Below are 23879 nucleotides of genomic sequence, written 5' to 3'. Positions count from 1 at the left end.
GCACACACACACACACACACACACACACACACACCCCTGCACAGCACGCATGCGCGCGCGCACGCGCACGCGCGCGCGCACACACACACAGAGACCAATAAAACCACACCCCTTCTGTCGCCCCCCCCTCGCTCGACTGAAACTGTCCCTGGATGGTCACCAGTGGCCCCCGGCCTGGGGAACGTCTTCAGCCCTTCTTTGCTGTTGCCTTGGACAGCACCCGTCACCCTCCGCCCTCAGCTCCGGGACCACGCTCCGCACTTCTCCTCCGAGCTCTCCGGCCATTCCTTCTCTACCCCAGCGGTCTCCTGTCCCGGTCACCTTCTCACACTTACGGGACGTCAGACCCACGTTTGTTGTGGAACCACCGCACGTGAGATGAAGACTCCCGTTTTTACCTCCCATCTGATCCTTAATCCTGGCTTCAGATTTTTATTTCTACTCATCTGCTGACCATGACTCCCCAGGCTGGCCTGCGGGCACTGTTAGGCCGGTGTGTCCCAAAGCAGAACTCTCCCGCCCCCCAGCGCCCCTCCGTCTGCCCACCTGCCATCACCCTCCTGTCGCCTGCCTGGCCTCCCCTTTGCAGGGCCTGCCCGGCGCTCTCAACGCCTCCAACGCCCTCACTCCCTCCGGCGCTTGGCGCCCCCGGCCGGTCCCCCACCTCTCAAAGCCGGCGGCGCCGGAAGCTTCGACGCAGCATGCGGGGCCCTGTGTGGCCCACAGGCCCACCCGCTGGCACTGACCTTTAAGGCTCTGTGCCTCGGTCCCTGCCGGTCCCTGCGGCCTCGATGCCCTTTCCAAAGCCGCCACCCCGGGCGCCTGACACGCGCGCACCCATTCTTCCACCCCGCACGGCCTCTTGGACTCCCTTGCGCTCCCGCAGGCCCGCTGTCTGCCCTCACGGGACCCCGCCTGGCCTTCGGGGGGCTCCTCCGCATGGCACTGCCCGCGCCCTCACCCAGAGCGGGGCCTCCGTGAGGCCAGGGGCGCTCGCCCGTCTCTGGGTGCCCGGGCCCAGCCCCGTGCATGGCTCACGGGGCCCGAGGAACAGCCCGGGGAGGCAACGGCAAAACCCCGAAGACAGGTGACTTTTCTGTACCTCTTGGTTTTCTCCGTTAGGATTTCTCAGTGAGATGTCTAACCGCTTCTAAGAGCTGGGGACACCCCGGGCCCCCGGGGAGCCGGGCTCAAACGGAGTCGGGACTGTGGCCGGCAGGGTCTGTGAGCTCGGGGAGGGGCACGGGGGGAACACACCCGTCAAACCGGAAGCAGAGGGCCTGGTGTCCCGCATCCTGACACGCGTCGCCTGCCAGCCACCCCGCGGTGCAGGCCTGCGCGGTCCGGACACACGGGGACAGCCCCGCACGCCCCACGGGCGCTCACCTGAAGGACTGCACCTGCCGGGGCACCTTCCGGCTCTGCTCCCGCAGCCGGCACACGTCCTTGGAGACCTGCCTCATCAGCTTCTCCGCGCTCAGGCCCTGCTCCCGCTCCTCTTTGGACTGCTCGGCCTGGTAAGGAAAGGAAAACACAGAGCCGCCCCCACATTAATCAGAGCTTCCCAAAGGGGTGCTCTACGGTTTGAACGACGCCGGGCTCCGGTGCGGCCGCGTCCCGCCGACAGGGAGCAGCTACTGGGTCGGGGCAAGCGTGTCGTAATGCACTTAAAAATCTTACCACATAGGCAATATGGGGCCGTCTTGTTACATCTGGAACACCTGGTAACTGCCCCCCTCTCCCACCAAAAAAGAAATTAAAAACTACTCACAGCACCATGTCCAAGAAATACCTACTGTTAACATTTTGGAGAATACACTTTCAAGCTCTTATTCATCTCTTCAACCCTTTTTTTCCTGTCTTAGCCCTTTTAAAAGCTGTTTACTGACGTAGAATTTACATACCACAAAAGTGCACACAGACGCGTGTGCAGCTCAAAGAGCTTTTTCCAAAGTGATACCCTTCTCGAAGCTACCAGGCAGGCTGTAAACATCCCAGGGAGAGGACAGAGCACGTCCCAGTCTGTAAGTTTCCACAGACGCTTCTACTCCCAAGGGGACGCGTTGTGAGTTGTGCTCAGCCCTTGGCAGGGAGGGGCGGGCGTGTGTATCGGGAGGGGACACTATTAATTTGAGTCAGGGGTTGGGGAGAGTCCACTCATTTGGGCACCTTCTCCCCACGACCTCCCAAGTGGGGTGCTACGGTAACAGAATTTCCTGCTCAGTGGAGGCCACTGGTCGTGGTGGGGCAGCTGGACCTGTGAAGCAAATGGGTGAGGAAATTTAGAATACTGGTGTTTGCAGCTTCAAGTCTTACAAGAGCGATCAGCTCGGGATCAGAACTGAGTAGTCGGTGCAAAGCGATGGAAGGAGAAGTGGCTTTGCTGACGGTGGTGCCTGTAGCCTGAGAAAGCTGACGATCCCATAACTAGGACCCTTGTGCGCTTGAGAAAGCCGACTGCTGTGCTCATGTTGTTAACACAGGCAGCTATAAACTTCAGAGTAAAGAGCAGCAAGGTCTTCCGGCTTAAGAGACAAGACAGACAAGAACCAGTCTGACTGGTTCACAGCCTAACAGATACAAACAGCAATTCTACTACTAGAATCCTATTCGTGCTTTGGAAACGCTACTGAAACAAGAAAGGTGTCCCAAAATGTATAGGACTGTTCACTTCCACACTGTCTATGACTGAAATCTGGGAAACTATCATTAGTAGAATAATGAAATAGTTATGATATATTTATGAGGAAATAAATATGATATGATATATTCATAATGTGTATTACAAATGCCTTAAAACAATCAATTTCAACAACATATACAAATATGGAAAGCTGTTCATCTTACATGACTAGAATTAAGTGGGGAAAAAAATAAGTTCCAGAACAGTATGTGTTCAGACCCTAGTTTTCTGTAACTCTTCCAAATAAAATGGACACATATACATGGCATAAAAAAGAGCTGGAAGGACGTATAACAGCCAACAGAGGTCATCCCTGGGGAGTGGGACTCAGGGGCACTTCTAGCAATGCTTTTTGCTTTATATACTTCTGCATTATTTGGCTTTGTTACAACATGTTAATTTTTTAACTAAAAAAAACTTTCTAAATTTTAAAATATGCTCAACACACAAAGTGCACTAAAAACTCAGTTTAAATTTGAAAGCAAAAATGCTTGTGGCACTTTTAGGAAAGATGACATTTTACAAAAACTATTTATTCAGCCAAGTACTGATGAAGATTCAGTTATACTTTACGGAAAGCTAAATAGCCTACAGTGGGGCATAACCTAGTTAGTACTTTGCTAACAATACTCCACTGCAGTAACTTCTGATCTTTTTCACCACAAAGGATCCCTTTTCCAGATATTTTTTACTGCTCCCCTTTCCTCATTTTGAATGATTTTGTTTAGAAAAGTGGCCTATATTTCAGTAACAGTTCATTCTTGATTATTTTGGAATTGATGAGATAGGTGAGCTGTCACTTGGAGTTTCTGAATTTGTGTAATTCAAATTCAAAGGGGACAGATGTGATACTTTAGTTACTTTGTGAAGTCTTACGTTCAGCGAATGGATGATTTTTCACTAGGTGCCAGGTTGGGAACTACTGACTTAGTAGACGCAAAGAAATAACTTCTACCACGATGTGGTACATCCAACTAGGAAACTAGTAATTCTATTGAAATGTTGCTGCTATTCTAATTTTGGGGAACTTATAAGATGAACAAACCAATCTTAAAATGGCCATCTCCTTACTGACTTGAACAAACGGAGAGATCAGGAAAAACCAGCGAAGGAAGGTACATGCCGGATATACTTAGGGGAGAAAACCTGGCCCGGTTTCCCCAAGAAAGTGTATTTTACCAGATCAGAGATACAACAGGCCCCCGGGATCCTGTTCGGTATTTTGTCCCCTTCCATATGAACGGAAGCGTGAGGCCTATTTCATCCCCGGTACACACTGTTAAGACGGTCCCTCGAGGTAGCCTGCTGGCTGCTGCTGTTTCCAACTACCAGCATTTTTGCGGTGGCTGCAGAGTCACTCTGAAACTTGGCTTTGTTCTGTGCAAAATAAGACCGACCACCATGCAGCACACGAAGAGCCTCCTCTCCCTGCTGAGTAAGAACACACTTTACTGCAGACTCCATTTGTCTCTGTGTTTATGTATTTATATCTGTACCTGGGTCTATATCTTCCTCCAAAAGCCTGGGTGCTAAAATATATCATAAAATGTTTATCGGGTGTTAATAATCGATTGTCACCAGCTTTGCAGGCAGTCGAGGCTCAGTGCTGAGCAGTTCACTGTAATCACTGAGTTCTTTTGTTGAATGAGCTGTATTAATATTTCTGACATATAATTTTCTTAGCAGATTCTAACTTTTACAAAAGTTAACATCTGTATTATTTTAAGCTTTTAAGAAGCCTAGCGTCACAGAACTGTCATTTTGACAGGGAAACACTCAGAGGAAGAAAAAGAAATTTCTGCTTCGTAAGCAACCTGAGGCTCCGCTGGAAAAATACCAGCCCTCCCTCAGCACGCCTCTCCCCTTCTCACCCGACAAGTCACGATAAGCTGCCTGGTTCAGGGGGATCGGAAGCCAGTTTTTATGCCCCAGATTCCAGGAGAGTGTGATTAACCTTCAGTTTACGTGATGGGGGCCTGACCTGCAGGAAGGTCCAGTGATTTATTTACCGCCACGTTAAGAAGCCTGACAGAGTAAGGAACACAATCCGGCCTAACGACAGTCCTGAGCTTCTCGCTCTGCTTCCTAAGGGGGTTGTACTACACACGAGGACACTAACTCTGGTTCAGTTTTTATTCTGAGCTACAAAACAGACTTTCAACCACAAAGAAGGTGGTTATGGAGAGTGACGCAGAGGCCTGACAGCTTTCCTAACAAGGCAGGCAGATCTGGGCTCTGCTGCTGGACTCCGTTCACAGCTTCCCTGGGAGCCGTATTTTTTATGGCAGTTGGCAGGCTGTTTGCTCATCGTTAGGCATTTTATGGCCACAGTGCTGAAAATCTCACAAACCGCCAACTGCGGGCGCGGTGGGGGGGAGGAAGGTGGGTGTGAAAGGGCAGCATGTGTGTGTGTGCGCGTGTGCACCGGCGTGTCCGCGCGTGTACAAGGAGTGGACGTGGGGCTTAAGAGCAAGCAGGAGAGACGCCGATGGTTCTCACCAACTTCTGTGGCCGGAATGAAAGGCACACAGTTGGAAACCGTTTCTTTCACAGAGCGGGAGAGCACAAACTTCAGGGAGGAGAAAAAAAGGCACGTGAACTCCAATAATCTATCTATACATACAGAGCTGGTAAAAATAAAGATGAAAAAAAATCTGTACTCAGGGGAATCAGATTGTTCTCAAAACGGTACAAACGCACCCTGCTTTGTGGGCTCTTTCTTCACTATCACTGGATGCAAGGGCTGCCACCAGGCAGGAGGAAACACAATGGGAACATATGTGTTCTAAGTTCTAGCAAAAGGACTTGAAGACTCGCGCAAGACTGAGGTGTACGCTGAGTACCTTCCACCCGGCGGGCTTTAGGCAACGTGGACTGCACGTAAGCGCCCTGGAGCTCACGGCGGCACCGAGCTCTGTACCTGCTTCTCGGCCTGTCGCAGGAGCTTCTGGAACCTCTCGTCCTCCAGCACTCCCGGCGGAAGGTCCGTCTCGCCCTGGGCTTTCAGGTCCTCGAGCTTCTGCCTCAGGCCCCGCAGGGCCTGCAGCTCGTCGTTCAGGCGGCTCTGCCGGGTCAGCGAGGCCTGCAGGTCCAGCTCCAGGTCCAGAGAGGTTCGCATGGGGCACTCGGGTGCTGCCCTTCTGAGCACCGGCTGGCACACCGTCTGCAGGGTTAGAAACAACACGACACCCTCGTTACGTCGGTGGTCACCTAACAGGAGGGCACTGTCCCTGCTTCCTGCTTTGGCCGATGAGGGGTGAGTGGCGGTGACGTGGCACCTCCTGACCCGTTACTGGGGCAGCAAAGGCGCCCCCGGCCCCCCTGCACTGAGCACGCAGGTAAGCAGCAAACGAGCCTTTATTGTTTTAAACCGCAGAGAGTTTTGAAGTTGGCACCGTGGTAGAGCCTAGCTTAGCCGGACCAATTTATTGCACGAAGCTGGCCTCTGTGAACGACAAATACATCCTAAGAAACTCACATCTGCTCCGTTTCAGGCCACGCACCTGCGTCCCCGCAGCTCACACCTCTCTCTCTTATCAGTTCTGCACGCGCTGGCCAGGACACAGCTGCTCAGGGGAGCTAGGGTTTTGACTCCTTCCTCGGTTTTCCATCGCTTAATATCTATTCAGTACTTTCACCCCTGGATCACTGTGCTGTCTCTGGGGCCAAGCTTATCCACTTGTCAAGAAATAATCACTGAATATGTATGAATGCATGTCCGCTGGGGGTCTGTGGGCAAAACACTAGGAGGAGAAGACACCATCTGTGACCTTGAGGACATCGCTTAGTGGGTGATACGAGACGGTCGACAACAGCAAACCGCGCGGCGACGGCTGCTTCTGGGTCACAGGAAGTCAGGGAAGGGAGAGGTCCCTCAGGTCTGGGTCAGGCCCGCTCGAGGAAAGGCCTTCACACGAGGCTGGGCAGGGCTGCCTGGCAGACGGAGACCAGCAGGGCGCTTCTTGCCCAGGCTGTCGGCGGGGAATGGAAAATAAGAGACTACTAGTAAATCGGGGACTATCTGATACCAGACGGAAGGACTCAGACCTGACAGGTACTCCCGCTGGAAGTTCTGGAACACTGGTGGCGCTCACGACAGACGGGAAGGCCAGGCCTGTCTGTACCCCTTCTCATTTCAGAGCCGCAGCCCAGGTCTGAACAGCTTTCATTGTCTCCTCGGATTCCTCTTTCTCCTTGCCCAACATATCCTGCTGCAACATTCTCCAGTGTTCTTCTTCTTCTTTTTTTTTTTTTTTTTAACATCTTTATTGGAGTATAATTGCTTTACAATGGTGTAATGCTCTATTTATTTATTTATTTTGAGATACGCGGGCCTCTCACTGTTGTGGCCTCTCCCGTTGCGGAGCACAGGCTCCGGACGCGCAGGCTCAGCGGCCACGGCTCACGGGCCCAGCCGCTCCGCGGCACGTGGGATCTTCCCGGACCGGGGCGCGAACCCGTGTCCCCTGCATCGGCAGGCGGATTCTCAACCACTGCGCCACCAGGGAAGCCCGGTGTAATGTTCTTATTAGTAGCTTTCCCTTTATTCAACCTCTGCTCTAACAAACTTAATACACAGCAGAATCATCTAGACACACTCTTCGACTGTACTACTCATTTTTTCAAGATCAGAAATCCTTCCCAGCTGTCAGGTACATGGAGGCTTGCTAAAGGCTCCCGTGGACACGGCCTGCTGGTAAGTGTGTAACAGCGGGCTCGCTGCTTTGTAAGATCTGCCCATTTCCTTGGAGTCAATGCTCCCCGCCATGACTGCTCTCCGGCTGTCAGCGTGGTGTCGCTGAACTGGGGAGAGATGTGGCGACGGGTCCCCCCAACCTCACGCCTCGCTGGCCGGACTGCCACCTTCCCAGCCAGGGAGCCTTCCACTGCTCTCCGGAGATGCTTTTGCTCTCTTCACCTCTACATGGTTCTTTCTCACGCTGTAACTCCTAAATCAGAATACACTTCCCCGTTCACTTCTACCAAACTCGATCTGCCCACTTTAAAAGGTATGAACAATGATCTCCTAAACAGCGTTTCAGGATTAACCTTTGTCTGGTTCAAGAAGTTCTAATAACTACGTTTATCAGTAACTCGACTGTTTTTCAGCTCCACTCAATTCATAAACACTGCTGGTTAAAAGTTCTCTGAAGAGTGCTACCATCCTCTAAAAGTATGTGCGTTTAAAAATGCAGGGGACTTAGAAAAGAGTTGAGAAGAATTTTCATTCAAGATGATGGAAATTTAGGTGCTTTTAAAGCACAAAGTTTGGTAATCTGAAAGATCTATGTTTCAAAAGGTCCTGAAAATGCTGAGGTTAAAGAAATGCTTGCATATTTACCTTTAGAAAAAAGAAATATGCTTACGACTGTCACGTAACTAGGAAGTTAAACCAGGAAGTTACACGTGGCCCGGTCACACATCCAGTACTTTGCCCACAGCGGCACTAAGCCAGAGCCGCTGGTGAGGATAATGACTCAACTTACCCTCCAATCTTCACTCCCACCCACGGGGCCCAAGCCTGGCCGAGCTGGGTCCCTCCTCATCCCCTGAATATGCTTCCCTGCCCCGTGCCATGTCAGGCCACCTACCAACAGCACCCAGTATCTTATCTCCATCCCTGAAACAAAGCTACCACTTTCTTTTGAAGTTTTATAGGGGTGTCAAGGCCAGACACCCTCCCCACGAAGCGTTTTTGATTCTCCCGACCAGGTGAGCCACTCGGCCCTTCCATCTGCACCTGGAGTCGCCCGCGTGCCCTCGGAAGACCTCCTCCAGGCAGGGAGGTCCTGCCCGCCACTGCAGAGCTTAGTGGGCACAGCGCCACATTCTTACTGAACACCGGGCTTTAAGCCGAAATAAAGCAGCTTCGGAAATTAGCACGAAACAAATTATTAGTAAACAAATAACTTTCCATTGCTATTTCAGCTGCTGGTAAATAAAGAGGAATTTCTGAACAGTCCAATCTTTTAATTTATTTAAAATTCTCCCAGAGTTTCCCTTTTGAGCTCATCCAGAGACCTCTGGCTTCCAGGAAAACCTGACTTGAGCTTTTCCATCTACATTAATCTTAATCTTCTAAAAATATCTGTTTTTAAGCAAGCTACTAAAACCGTGGCCTCCTTTTCCAGAACGTCTGCCCCTCACGAAAGGCACCGGGTGTTACACTCTCCCCACAGCTGCTCAAAAGCCGGCCGTGGCGTGGAGACCAGGCGGCCGGCAGCAGAGACGCTCCCCCCGACTCGGCAGGCCCATCTCCACCCACGCTGCAAAGTGGGTTCACCCTTCATGAGCAGCGGTCCCACACCGGTGATGAACGAACGCTCTCCCGCACATCCTTCTCCGTAACTGACGCAACACGTGTGTCTCTGTAATCCCAGGGGCTTCGTGCCGGCGCCCAAGAGCACGGAGCACGGACACCCAGCAGCCCGGGTGTTCACATTCCGATATGCAAGATGCTGGGTGGGTCCGGGACAGTGGGATGCCGCTGAGGGAATACATACCCTTTTGACTCTCAAACTTCGCCGTTCGGTGGAGTTTCTCACAAATAGTGACTTTTTAGCCAGGGTTGAACTGTCACTGTCACTTCGATTTAACTGGCAACAAAGGATAAAAAAAAAAGAAAAGGAAATCAGTGCGTACCAATGTGCTAGAGGAAGCTTGGAATTGAGAACTTTCTCGCAGAAAGAAGGTAGTTTATTTCTTTAAGAAAATCCTCCCCAAACAAATTTTTCCCTGTTTTCTTTCTTTTCTTAAATGACTTGATTTTCTTTAAATAATTGCCTTTTGGTTACAGTTATCATAAGTCATTTGTTGAGAAAATTATATACATTTTGAAATAAAATTATCCCTTGTATTCTTAGCTAATATGCACTATCCATTCTTTAAAAGAAAGGTTTGTGTCATGCACGGAGCTCAAGGTCAGAGCGGAGCCACGGCAGGTGCAGCTGGGAATGCGCCCAGCCCAGGCGGCCCACACTCCCTCCCTCACCTGCTCCAGGCCTTTGCTGAAACGGCACCTTCCCAGTGAAGTCTACTCGGAACCGACTTAAATTTGCGACCGTCATCCTCAGCATTTCCATCCCTTCTTAACTTGCTCTACTGTTTTCCATAGCACTGGTCCCTGCCCAAGAGACTTCACAGTTTACTCATCATCTTTATCGTTTGGCTCAACTCACAAGAACATAAGCCCCGCAAGGACAGGGCTCTGGGTCTTTGGTTCATGGACGAATCCCAAGGATCCGGCAATGTGCTTAATAAATAGCAGGTGCTTAATAAAAATGTCTGGTGAACTGAACGAATAAGTTTAGAATTCCGAAAGTATTTTCTAACCCACTTTATGATGTTAAAATCTAAATTACTATAAATCATAAATACTTAGGGAACTAGAATTTGGTAAACTGATGCAAATCAAATAATATTCTCCACAGAACTATGAATCTGATTCAGGGTCTGGAGGCATTAATACAGGCGATTTTTGTCCTAAAACCCGGTTCACACTTTCTGACTCAGCAGGACTAACGCGGTTTGAAGCATGCGTGATATACAGCAGGAATATACAAGACGTCATAAATCTTGAGTCACTTTAAGTTTCTAAATACACACTGAGGTCCAGACAGACTTAGCAGCCTGGTCCTTAATGTCACTTATTTGCCAAATAAATGGCATTAGAAGCAAAGAGACATTAAATTTGAGAAAAGAAAGAAAAAAATTCCACAACCCAAACTAAAAAGAACGATTAAGAGTGTGATATTTTATGTACATTTTATGGCATTTCTAGCCCTTAGAACCTGTAGTCGAGTTTGAAGATCCCCTGGCACTGTTTATTGTCGCTAACGGGCCACTCCCTGGCAGGGGGCGGGGAGAGGCGGCCGCCCCGTAAGAGCCTCACCCCGCAGACGCCCGCCCCGCAGACGTACTGGCCCTGCAGACGCCTCACCCTGCAGACGTACTGGCCCCGCAGACGCCTCACCCTGCAGACGTACTGGCCCCGCAGACGCCCGCCCCGCAGACGCCTCACCCTGCAGACGTACTGGCCCCGCAGATGCCCGCCCCGCAGACGTACTGGCCCCGCAGACGCCTCACCCTGCAGACGTACTGGCCCCGCAGATGCCCGCCCCGCAGACGTACTGGCCCCGCAGACGCCCGCCCCGCAGACGCCTTACCCTGCAGACGTACTGGCTCCGCTCGCCGGGGGAGAAGGTCTGCGAGCGCACGATCACGCTGCTCCGCACGAAGGGGCGCTGCCGGGCGCTCAGGCCGCTGCGGTCTTTGGGGCGGACCGCCACACTGGCACCGCCCGCCTCGTCGGTGTTTGTCTCTTTATCAACCTAGAAGTCAGTAATTTGTCAGGAGCGGAGAGACGTTTCTTGCTCCTTTCTTCTAAGTATGAAAGAAATACCTAATCTTACAAGAGACTCGTCTAGCACCAGGGCCACTTCTGTGAGACAGGCTTTGTCTTTCTCCTGACGGGAAGGTGGCTTTCTACGTAGTTCTTAGGAAGTTACCCTCAGGTAGGGTAAGATCTGTCCTACAGGGTTACCTGTAAGTGGCAGCACCACCTCTAACAGATTAGACCTGAAAAAAGGAAGCTTTAGATTTACAGAGGGTAAATGTGCTTCTATAAAGAACCTTATTTGAGAATTCTTTATCATTAAAGGTTATTCAACTTTCTGATTCTTTTTTTTTCAGAGTAAACGATAAAAGTAGCTAAATATAAGAAAATGAAAAGACACTAGTTAAACCTCAGGTTTATGCAGAACGTGCAATTATATACACAGCCCTACCTCGGTATCCGTGGGAGACTGGTTCCGGACACCAAACTCTGTGGGTGCTCAAGTCCCACAACTGGCCCTCTGTATCTGGGGCTCCACATTCTCGCATTCAGCCAATCGTGTACTGTTTACCATCCGCGGCTGGTTGAATCCGACCCGCGGTTGGTTGAATCCGTGGAGGCCGAAACCGCGGATACAGAAGGCCGACTGTATGTATGTATATGTGTGTGTGTGTGTGTGTGTGTGTGTGTGTGTGTGTGTGTGTGTGTATGTACACACGTGAAGTCTTCAGTCAGGGTATAACATTATTTTTCTTAGAAACAAATAACTGTTATTTTCTAAACTCCCAAGTTTGCCAGCATCCTCAAACCTTGAAAATGAGTTTCCCTCTTTGGGGTTGGCAGTCTCAACATGTCTGTCACTAACCGGCAAAGTTACCTGCCTGGTAACATGGCATCTGTGCCTAAACCGAGTCATTTGCCACCTTCCGGAACTGGTTCAGTCAGAGCCCCATCTAACCAAACTGAGCTTTACACGTTTACCTCATGTTTGAAATTGAAATAAACGTATAACATTTAGGAAACTTAATACAATTAAGTAGGCATCCTGGTGTTATGCAGAAAATTCTGAAAATGCTTTCAGTAAATATTCACAGAACATTTACAGAGAGATAAATGCCACCATTTATCTTCTTATATGAAACTTAATTGGAGAAGGACTGTCTGGGGCGCATTTGACAAGGTGAAGGCATTTACAATGTTTCTTATGGTCTACTCCCACAAACGCCCATCCCAATCAGCTGTGGCACAAAATCCTAACATGGAGTTACAGCTGCAGAGAGCGACTTGGTCTGCGTGGTGCCTCTAGGAGACCAGTCTGAGGAGGGCACAGCTGAGAACACTCACCAGGGCGGGCACTCCCGCAGGGGGCTGACGCCCAGGGCCGTCGGCACAGTTGTCTTCTGTCTTACTTGTGTCCTCATTCATCTCCGGCACACTCGGGCGTGAGCTTACATCTTCTGCACAGCAGCCGCCCTCGGCCACTTTCACGTCAGCCCCTTCCTCGGCCACGATTTCATCAGAGGCCTCTCTCAGCATGGTTAACCTATGGGTGAAACAACACACAACGCCGTTCAGGGTCAAGCAGGTGTGCTCTGTCATCGGTGCGACCCGGGCATGTCAACCCGTTATCTGGGCGGTGAACAGACTCACACATCACGGTTCCAGCCAGTTCTCTGGCTGGAACTTTTACGAAAATGCTCATGGGAGATAAAGCTATCACCTTACTCTCCAGCAATCGGAAGCGAAATCATCATAATTTCGTACTGAAAAGTTAAATTCATGAAATTTGACCTAATTCCGAAATATGGAATAGAAATACGCCCAAAAGTCACATATAAAGTTTAACCCACGGTTTGAAAATACCGACACTCACTCTAATATAATTTGGTATCTGCTGTTCATTTATTGTAAAATTATTCCAACAGAATGCAGTGACTCTCTGCTAAGAGTGAATAAAAATATCTATTATCAACTGTGCTCATGGTCTAGCAGAGGTGGAACCCCGGGTAGAGGAGTCTTACTACTGAACTAACAGAAGACTCGGAATGGTCTGTGATCTTGTCTTTAACAAAAGCCATGGCCTGGGCTTGGGTGGCACTACAAGTGAGGCTCCAGAACACAGATACGGTTTATATTCTGTGTAAACTGTACTGACAGGAAAACAAGAGTGCCAGGATGGGTAAGAATATCTCACTCTTTGTTTGAGTTTCCTATTCTCATAATGGGAACATTTTTTTTCCCACTGATAATGAAAAGTCAAGCTTTAATTGTGACTGGTGATATACTGACAGATTGGAACAGACTAGCTGTTAAACACTTGGTCATGAAATGAACACGGGGGCGGGGGGGGGGACTAGCAATGAGGACTGTACATTATCAATTCCTTTAGATTACATTCTAAGTGCATTTTTTGAAATGTGGGTGAAACAGGTTGTGTATTTTACATATGCAAGGAAGGCTCAGTATTTCAAGATATGATGAACCTCATAATCACTCCCATATTTACTTTTTTTTTTCAGTGCTCTGAACTTTATTCACCGTAAAGGACTTTTGATTAGAACAAAGTGTATCTGCTTTTCACATCACCATAGTAAGCTGTTCCTTTCAAGTGTCCACAATTTTGTTATTTATATCTTGTCACTCCAAGTTTGTAAGAAGTTTTATATATACACACATACACACAAATGCTGCTATATATGTATATGCATATGTGTCAACAGTAGTTCAAACATAACAGAATAAGCAACAATACATACAAAATTAATCCAAATGACTTTACATATATACTAAAAAAACATGCATTCACTAAAATTTGTTTTAGAGAAAACAGTACAAACCTGGAAAGATAGTTCTTTATACATATGTGAATCTAGACAAACGCTATAATAACCTTTTTTTCTTGTTTAAAAAACAATGAGGTATGAAAAATGAGAAGGAAACAGAAAAAGAAGCTGAAAGTGGCAACAAACAGAAAAAGAGCTCTTCAGAAGCTATTTTCTAAATATCTGCTTTGACTTCCCAGAGCCTAAATGGTACTTCTGGTAGTTTGCAGAAAAAGAGTCAGTTTTTAAATTTATCTATGACTCTGAAATAAACTACTGTACCCTTCAAAATAGGTAGTTTAGACTTAAAACAAACAAAAAAAAAAGCCCAAGAAATAGTGTCATAATTACTGAAGCAAGAACAAAGAATCTCGCTCATGCGCTTTTGTCCGCAAACTCACCACTACCCCTTTCAACTCTCTAATGACCAAGGAAAGACTTTCCCTAGGGGCAGCCCCCTGAAGCTGCACTACTTTCCGTTAATTCCAGAATAAGATCTAAACCTATAAAGGTTTCCCTGCAAGTTTCTTCTGAGAATCTAAACACATCCTCTTTGAGATCCCAGTAGCAAAAGGAAATAACTGTTTTACCAGTCTCCACCTGGACCCCTTTGCTCTTCTTCCTGCTCTGGTTCTTCTTCTTGTGCTAATTCCTGTTCCACAGCCAACAGCTCAGCTGATGTTCTTGCAAGTAAGGCTGACACTGCATCCTGGAGAAGGTAAAACACATGGCAATGAACACCATATATCGCAAGAAATGATTTAAAAACTTATCAGATGGGGACCTATGCTTCTAATTGTGAAAAAGAAGAGGTATGAGACCCAATTCTCCTGCTGGGAATAAATATGAAGGCTGAATCAAGTAAAACAAAAAGCAAAATACAAACAAACAAAAAATTCCAGCTGTTTTAAAGCAATGAAGAGCAACAAAGGCAATTAGCACTCGAGGACCAAGATCCCAGGGAGAAGGGAAATGCAAGGAGGCGAAGGGACCATCACTGCCACTCTTCTCCCTTGGGGGGCATGTCTCAAGGGCAGGTCAGCCTGTGAGGCACACAGGCTGACAGACTGTGGCTGCCCAGGGCTGTGACAGTGATGGGAGGATGCAGAGATGAAAACTGAGTTGGGGACAAGGTAGCCAGCATACACGGGGCCAGAGGAAATGAACTGGGAAGTGAGCCCAACATTCTGCACAATATTCCTTCTGGGACATCTGCCCTTCCTAAGCTACACACGTGCAGAGCAAGAAGCTGAGAAAGCCAAACCAGCTGCTAGGAGGCTAAACAGTAAGCAGATACCTCAGTTGCCTCATGGTCCTAGGGAGAGAAAAAATGGAATTCAGGTCCCTCACATGATCCAGGTGATCTGCCCATATTGTAATCTGCCTTCCAGAAGAATATTAAATCCCCTCTGGAGGAAGCTATCAGCCAGATCCTCTACAATCCATACATAATATCCAGCGTTCCACTGGAAACAGGGCCCAATGACTGAAAGCCAAGAAAAAGAAGAAGCAAAAGAAGCAGACCCATAGGTGATCCATATACTACAGTTATTTAGAAAAGGAATTAAAAACTTTATAATTAATATGTTCAAGAAAACTGATGAAACAATGGAGAATTTCCCTAGGATAAACACAAAGAAAAACACATTAGCACATCAGAGTGAAAATGCTGAAAATCAAAGAAAAAGAGGAAATTTTACAAACAGTGAAAGAAAAAAGATGTAATACCTTTTAAGGATCAACAATTAGACTCCTCCATCAGCTGAACAGAATCAATGGAAACCAGATAACATGTTATTTTTAATGTGTTCAGAGAAATAATTATTCACTTAGAATTCTGAATATGCAGGAAAAAAAGTCCTTCACAAGTGAAATCGAAACAAAGATGCCGATAGACCTGTACTAAAAGAAATACTAAAGGAAATTCTCCAGGCAGAAGGAAAATGACCCAAACTGGAAGCACAATAATGCAGAAAGGAAGAGAATACATCAGAAAGGGTAAAGATATGGGAAAATCTAAATAAATACTGATTGTCAATAAAACAATAATAATAATGTCTTGTGGGATTTAGAATAAATGTAACTAAAATATATGACCAATAGTTGCATACAAGGAAGAAAGGGAATCATGGAGTTAAGTCTTTAAAAATCTTTGCACATCAGAAAAAAAAATAATAATGTATTTCTTTTCTTTTCTTTTTTTTTTTTTTTTTTAGGGATGGAGCAAATGAAAATGTCTTGAGAAAGGTGTTTGTTTGATGGCGTATCAGTGTCAATTCTTCCACACTGTTGGACCAACTGGGCAGTGTTGCTTGTTAAACACACACACAGAGGTGTCAATGAAGCCTTCTTATTATATAGAAATTTAAAAATATCTGGCTGTTTAAACTTTTACACATTTCACTTTGAGTCCTAATTTGTTTTTCATTGCATCTACCTGTTTTCCCTAGCACTATTTCTCTTATAAATAATCTTACAGGAGATAATATTATACATCCATGAGTTTTACCTTAGGCAATCCAACAGCTGCTTTTTTTTTTGAATGTTTGAATTTTATTTTATTTATTGTTTTATACAGCAGACTCTTATTAGTTATCCATTTATACATATTAATGTATATATGTCAATTAAAAATACATTAATTAAAATATATTTCAATTAAAAAAATCTTTGTGCTGTCTGAAAAAAAGCAAAAGCATTAATTTAACACAGTTTCTAAGTCAAGGATGCATGATGTAATCATCAGGGAAACAGCAAAAAAGAAAAGACTGTAATACTAATGGTCTAAGAGAAGGAAAAACCAAAATTAAAAAATACTTGATTAATCCAAAAGAAGGAAAAAAAGAAACAGAGATAGGACTAAAAGAAAACAAAGAGTAAGATGACAGGTTCAAAGCCAAATATATCACTAATAGCATTAAGTGTAAATAAGTGAAATATTTCAATTAAAAGATGAAGATCTTAAAACTGGATCAGAAATCAAAACCAACTGAGTACTGCTTACAGGTGAAACACTTGAAATATAAGAACTCAGAAAGGCTGAAAGTAAAAGAATAATAAAAGATAAACCATGCAAATGCTAGCCAAAAAAGAACTGATACAGCTTTATTGATACCAGACAAAAAGTGTTATTAGAGATAAAGAGGGATAATTTATAATCTTAAAAAGGCCAGTTGAACAGAAAGATACAACATAATGCTAAATTTATATTCACCTAATAGCCTGGATACAAAATACATAAAGCAAAGATTAATTGAACTAAAAGGAGAAAGAGACATTTATAATCATAAATTGGAGATTTTATTATACCTCTTAATAATTGATAAAATAAGCAAATTGAAAAATCAGTAAATGCAGAAGACTTGAAAAGTAAAATTAACAAACTTGACCTGCAGAAAATACACACTTTTCAAGAGCACATGGAACTTTTACTAAAACGGAACACATGCAAGTCTCAATATTCTCTATGATTGAATATGTATAAAAATTCATATAAAATACACCACAGTGAAGTCTGTTTTATTCCAGGAATCCAAGGGCAATTTAACATTCAAAAGTCAATCAATGTATAATCCGCTACATTAACAGAATAATCTTAAGATGATAACCACGTAATCTTCTTAAGAGATACAGTAAAAATGTTTGATAAAATTTAATATCCATGCATAATAAAGCTCTTAGCAAACTGGAAAGAGAAGGAAACTTCCTTAATCTGATAGCAATTATCTGTAAACAGCCTCAGAAAAACCATTCTAAATGATGAACTATTGAAAGCCTTCACTTTGAAAAAGCATAGTACTGTCTACAGAGGTAGATGACTGTACTCTCTACAGAGATAGATGACTAAGGCAACGGAACAGAATAGAAAGTTCAGGAACAGACTACACACGTAGAGGATATCTGACTTATGACAAAAGTGACACTGCAGTGCAGCGAGGAAAGGAAGTATTTTCAACAAACAATCCTGGGTCAACTGGCTACCATATGGGTAAAAAGCAATCTTGTCCCCTACCTCAAACCTTGCACAAAGATTAACTTCAGATGGGCTGCAGATCGAAATGTCTTAATTAGATGTGTTTCTCCAACTCTGACTCACCAAGTCTATAGAATCTACTAGTGGCTGGCTTGGTTGAAATACTGAATCCTCAGTTTCATCTTCGTTCTTTTTGCAGGGCATTTGCTTTGAAGGAAGCAAGTTATACCACAGAGTGAAAATCTCATTGGAAAAGGGTAAATCTGCCAGGCTGATCTGAGTTCCCGCCTATGTGAAATGAAAGGAAAAAAAAGAAAAAACAAGAGAAAATAAAATGTTTCAATTCATATTTGCTCCCTCTGATATAACAGATTACTGGACAAACTTGTTTTAAGGTTAAAAAAAAAAAAAAAGCAATACTCATGATGTATAGCACTGGTGGATTTTTTTAAAAACCTGGCAATGTCTTACATTTTCCGGTGTGACTAAATAAGAAATATAGCCGACCCTTGAACAGTGTGGGGTTAGGGACGCCAACACCACCCCCGATCCTGCAGTCGAAAATCCATGTCTACCTTTACAGTTGGCCCTCCACGTGTCAGGTTCCACATCCCCAGATTCAACCAACCACGGATCATGTAGTACTATAGTGTGAATTTAGTGAAAAAAAAAGAAAAAAAATCTGTGTGTAAGTGGACCACAAAAGAATCCCAGGGTTGGTTTTTAGACTGGGATTAGAGTTGACCCTAGAACTACACGGGTGTCAACTGGAGACTGCAGTGTTTCTTGAACACCTGGGCACACCTCTAGACACCTGCGTTTGAACACCTTCTGTAACTCCACCGGTATGAAATGCTGCTCTGGTCACTGAGCACAATGATGTGTTAAACTTGCTCTTAGTTACGTGTGAAGTCTTCTGCATTAGCATTTAAATATCCTATTGCTCTAAACAGTAACACTTAAGACTTCCTAGAAGCTCTAACACCACGGCGGGAGAACGAGCTGAATGGAGGAACTATACGCAGTGTCCCGCTTAAATCTGTAGCAGTCAATGAGGTGTGGGATGTCCTTTTGATGTCTATCCATCATTGATGAGCTGTGTGACCCTGGATGCATTACTTCTCTAAGCAGTTCTTCATCTGAAAATAGGGGTCATCATACCCTTTTCATAAGATTGTCCAGAGGATTAAATGAGATCATGGACACAAAACACCCAGCACCAGACCCGTACTGGGAATGATAAGCATACTCCACAGTGATGGTCATAACAGAGGCCAAAGTTCTTCTCTATCTAAAGGTTAGAAATAAAAAGTAGATTTTACAGAGAATCGTAATTTTTAAGCGAATTTGAAAGGTCTGGAATAAGAGAATGGAAAGCAGAAATCACTACTTCAGATAAACAATGAAACCACTGTTGGGTGTGTCCGAGGCATTGGGCAGATTGGTAGAAGTATCGAGGCTGGCCAAACAACAACCAGAAAATTATTCTCAGAATATCTGATGATGGAGATGACGGAAAGTCCTACCAGGCACTCTTCCCTTTGGTGTTTACTGACAGAGCACAGGTCCACCCTCAGTGTCTTCTGCTGCAGGGCTGTCTGGGAGATCGCCACTCTGAACACATCACCAAATAACAGGGACTCCGCGGCCGGATGGACTTTCGTTCGAAACAGACAGCTGACATCAGTTGAGGAGGGAAGGAGAGCAACTCTAAAGTATCTGCAAAGGACAAGGATGAAACGGATTTCTCTGGTTCTATTATATTGGATTCACAGCTGGCGTTTGCAATGATCTGCCTGGGAGAGAAGCACAGGGACTCGGACTTCATCTCAGCCCAAAGCTCTGCTGCCACCATGGACGTCACGCTCAGGGGCACGGAGGCTCTGTTCTCAGCCCGCCGGTGCTCTGGGCCACGCAAGGCTGAGCCTGCCGCCCGCCCCGGGGCTGCAGCGAAGGCACGTGGTAGGGCAGTGAGAGGAACGAAGACCACGGGGCAGACGGATGTTCGTCCCGCCTGGCCGTGTCCTGACAACTCCACAGCGACTGCCGTCGCAGCCTGGGAAGGCCGGGACACACCAAGTAGGCACGGGGGACTTCGTCCCAAAGAGCACTCATCCTGCATATTAAACGAGAACTGCTGATGGCCAGTCCCCAGGAATGGAATACGTTATCTTACTAGAGGAAAAGAGACGCTAGTAGCACCTTGTTAAGAAAATTTAAAACACGTGAACTTTAACAGTTCAAGAAAAGCACTGCCTAGCATCTCAGAAGTCTCAGATACGACAAACTGTGTTATGCTTTGTCATATTTGGAGGAAGAGTCAGAGAAAAACAATAACTTCTAATGCTACTTTATTTTATTTATTTATATTTTTACTCTTTTTTTTAAACGTCTTTACTGGAGTATAGTTGCTTTACAATGTTGTGTTAGTTTCTGCTGTCTAACAAAGTGAATCAGCTATACATGTACATACATCCCCATATCCCCTCCCTCTTGCATCTCCCTCCCACCTCTGTATCCCAGCCCTCTAGGTGGTCACAAAGCACTGAGCTGATCTCACTGGTTGATCTCCCTGTGCTACACGGCTGCTTCCCACTAGCTATCTGTTTTACATTTGGTAGTAATACTACTTTAAAAGTGAGTTTTCTGAGCACGCATTACATGAGGATTCACAATTCCTGGAAACAGCATGAGGTATCTTCTTTTAAATACCAGAAAGAGAACACCCATTCAATCCCTCCCCACGCCCCCATTTCCAGGCTTTCTAATTCATATTCTAAAGAGCACCTTTCTCCAATTATAAAAACTGTAAATTCACATGAAGAACTGAGGAAGGCCATATTATTTCTGTATTTTGTATCAACATTGATTATGGAGATTCAGCATTAAAAACCTAGTGGGCCCGGGGCCACAGTCGTTAAGGCTGGAGACACAGCAGAAGAAGCCTTTCCCTGCCTTCATGGAAAAGCAACAAAGGGAGGTATTTTAGAGAGGCGGGCGGGAGGGACGGGGTGTTCTGTTTCTCCAGACTCAGTTCACCTTGTGCCTGTGGCCTAACCATTTACACCATCCTCAAATGGTTCCGAGTGAAGAAAGTGAGGTTTTACAGGGTCAGGAAGCAAAGGCATAGGGGAAGGAAGGTTGGGGTGCTTTTCCTCTCGTTCTGCTGCTGGGGAGGGGGTTGGGGGTCACTCACAGAGACCCTGTGGCCGCCGCCAACCCGCCGACGAATCAACTCTGCTTGTCGTCATTAATAATCAAAAAAAAAAAAAAAGGTTTGACGTTAGGAGAAAGAAAGAACGATTCTGAGGATATTTCAGGCTAGCTGTCGTCTTGAGCAGTGTCAATGTTTAGGCCAAGGCTTTCGTTACGGGTTTAAGAACACGCTGCCACGCACTCAGGAAGGGTCAGGCCAGCCAGACAAGCGACCGCAGGGCAGCCGGGAGCAGAGGCCCTGTCATCGCCCTCTGGAGGGCACCTGTGACTCCCTGTGTGTGCCCTGCTCTGGCAGAGGCGGGACGTTTGCCGGCGGCCCCACCCCGACATCAGGGGCTTCATGCAGGTTCGTGTTCTTGGGGGATTCTGTAGTTTTGCCTGGACTTGCAGGTTGGCTCTCCCTGTTCACACATTCGATCCCTGGCGGATCTGTCCTTTCCCTGACAGGCCACTCGAAGATTAAAAGGCTGTCCACAGTGTGCTCCGAGATCTCAGCGTACTTCTCAGGAGGGAGAAGTCACGAAAAGTATCCCCAGCCGGTCCTCCCTGAACACTACTGACAGGTATCCCTAACCTCAGTGCTGGGAAGCAGGCTTTCTGGGGTGATCAAGCCACTCCCCCATAGGCCCTCCCTCCTCCCTGCACGGTCCATAAAACCAAAGGAGGGGATCGGCCCATGTCACCCCCTCTTTGCCTTTATCTAGTGCTGATTAAGACACAGTCAGCCCTGCTATGTCTTTCCCACATCTCCACTTGGATGATTTGCTACACTGTGATGCAAAATTCTCATACGGACAATTTTTTTTTTTTTTTTTTTTTTGATAACGCGGGCCTCTCACTGCTGTGGCCTCTCCCGTTGCGGAGCACAGGCTCTGGACGCGCAGGCCCAGAGGCCATGGCTCACGGGCCCAGCCGCTCCGCGGCATGTGGGATCCTCCCAGACCGGGGCACGAACCCGCGCCCCCTGCATCGGCAGGCGGACTCTCAACCACTGCGCCACCAGGGAAGCCCCATACGGACAATTTTAAGCTCTTTGATTTGTCCTCCACTGATTTTACTTACACTTTTGAAGTGTGAGGTATCAGGAAGGCATGAAGATTTCGGAGTTGGGCTACAATCACCATGAAACTTGACCTTTTTGCATCGTATCTGTCAGAAGAGAAGCTGATGAGATAAGGAAGAGCACGGGCCACTTGTCACCGCACGGGGTCGAGACGCACCCCTTCCTGTGCACATCCTCACCTGAGTCCGATCTGCACCTGGGCCGTCTCCACGACGGCCCCGTCCTCCTCGCTGTACAGAACATCTTCGACTTCGCTGGGCCTGGGGGCAGGGAAACAGCAGGTGCAGGTGAACGTTTGTGGACGGAAACATGCAGAGCTACGGTTGCCGTCTGTCGCTTAATGATTCTGAACGGAAACCTGAACTAACAGAATTCCTCAGGACTTCACTAGCGGTCCAGTGGTTAAGACTCTGCGCTCCCAACGCAGGGGGCACGGGTTCCATTCCTGGGCAGGGGACTAAGACCGCGCAAGCCACACGGCAGAGCTAAAAACAAAACAAGACAAAACAAAAAACAGCACTCCTCGACTAGCCAGTGGAGCTGACCCCAGAGCAAGCTCACTTTTAAAAGTCTTGCTTCACCTTGTCAAGAGGAGTCTGCGTCTGGGCCTTGAGGGGAATGACTTTCTGGTGCCTGGGCTTCCAGAGCCTCCCCGGGGTGTACGGCACCCCAGATACACCAGGCTTTCCGAAATCTGCATACACTAAACGCTTCACGCGCCAAACAGGCACCGGGCAAGCCCTGAAACGCTCCCATTAAAAGTTTACTACGGGGCTTCCCTGGTGGCGCAGTGGTTGAGAATCCGCCTGCCGATGCAGGGGTCACGGGTTCGTGCCCTGGTCCGGGAAGATCCCACATGCCGCGGAGCAACTAAGCCCGTGAGCCATGGCCGCTAGGCCTGCGCGTCCGGAGCCTGTGCTCCGCAACGGGAGAGGCCACAACAGTGAGAGGCCCGCATACCACAAAAAAAAAAAAAAAGTTTACTACGTCTCTAAGAGGCTCGGCTGTCTTTGAGCACATCGGCCTGTTCCCCACTTCCCTGCTGATGGGATGTTCCGGTGTCCCTGGAATTTCCAGCCTGCCTCTTCTCTAATGCCTAAAGGCCTTTCCCCTGCAGACAGCGGACCGAGGGCAGCGCGCCGCTCCCAGTCTGCCCCCCCACGCCCGGCTGCATGGAGAAGGCACTGGGCCGGGTCCTTACTGTTTCACGAAAGCTTCGTAGACCCCGCTGTCCCCAGCCACGGACTCATCCGAGACCGCGGCCGACACGCAAGTGGTTTTCTCCCCAGGCAAGTGGATTCCTCTTCTTTTTGGTAATGATTTTTCCACATCTAGGGAGGGGAGAGTGACAGCACTAATTAGAAAAAGTTAAGTACAAAATGCACACATGGTTTGGTTCTGAGAAATCCAAAATAAACTTTCGACCTGAGAATTAAGGATGCTACTATTCAAATCAACAGAAGCGAAGGATTCCAGGCACTGCGACTTATAAGGTTCCTGGGATGCCAGTTAATTGAGAAAGAATCGGCTGTTCCTCTGTCCTGGATATTTTAAGGGAAGGGATCAATTGCACACTGTCTCCCGGGGTCCCTTGCCTCCCCCTTCTGGGTACTCGCAGCAGAGAACACAGTCGGGGGTAAGAAGCTGTCTGCCTCCCTCAAGTACTGGAAATGTTTCTATAAGAGAGCTTCTAGCGCTCAATGGAGAGAAAGGTTTCTGCCTCTTTTGCTCCCCCCTTCTCTCCAGCCTCCATCTCCTGAGCTGCTGCCCTAATAGAAATTAAAGGG

At 47.0% G+C, this 23879-nt stretch overlaps 1 protein-coding gene across 2 annotated transcripts in view; it reads right to left on the bottom strand.

The window, feature by feature from the left end:
• WWC2 (WW and C2 domain containing 2) overlaps nt 1-23879 on the bottom strand; it is a 154332-nt gene that overhangs the window by 4584 nt on the left and 125869 nt on the right. For both annotated transcript variants that reach the window (XM_059049161.2, XM_059049163.2), the window contains 11 exons: nt 23294-23423; nt 22272-22352; nt 22092-22178; nt 19340-19532; nt 17937-18101; nt 14431-14549; nt 12363-12561; nt 10849-11013; nt 9187-9279; nt 5604-5846; nt 1387-1514 (listed from right to left, as the gene is read on the bottom strand). In XM_059049161.2, coding sequence (XP_058905144.1) covers nt 1387-1514; nt 5604-5846; nt 9187-9279; nt 10849-11013; nt 12363-12561; nt 14431-14549; nt 17937-18101; nt 19340-19532; nt 22092-22178; nt 22272-22352; nt 23294-23423 — 1603 coding nt within the window. The remainder of the gene's footprint in view (nt 1-1386; nt 1515-5603; nt 5847-9186; nt 9280-10848; nt 11014-12362; nt 12562-14430; nt 14550-17936; nt 18102-19339; nt 19533-22091; nt 22179-22271; nt 22353-23293; nt 23424-23879) is intronic.

Source organism: Kogia breviceps, chromosome 20, assembly GCF_026419965.1.
Source record: "Kogia breviceps isolate mKogBre1 chromosome 20, mKogBre1 haplotype 1, whole genome shotgun sequence".
NCBI lineage: Eukaryota > Metazoa > Chordata > Mammalia > Artiodactyla > Physeteridae > Kogia > Kogia breviceps.
Note: the sequence above shows the minus strand (reverse complement) of the source record. Positions and strands in the feature narration are given on the sequence as shown.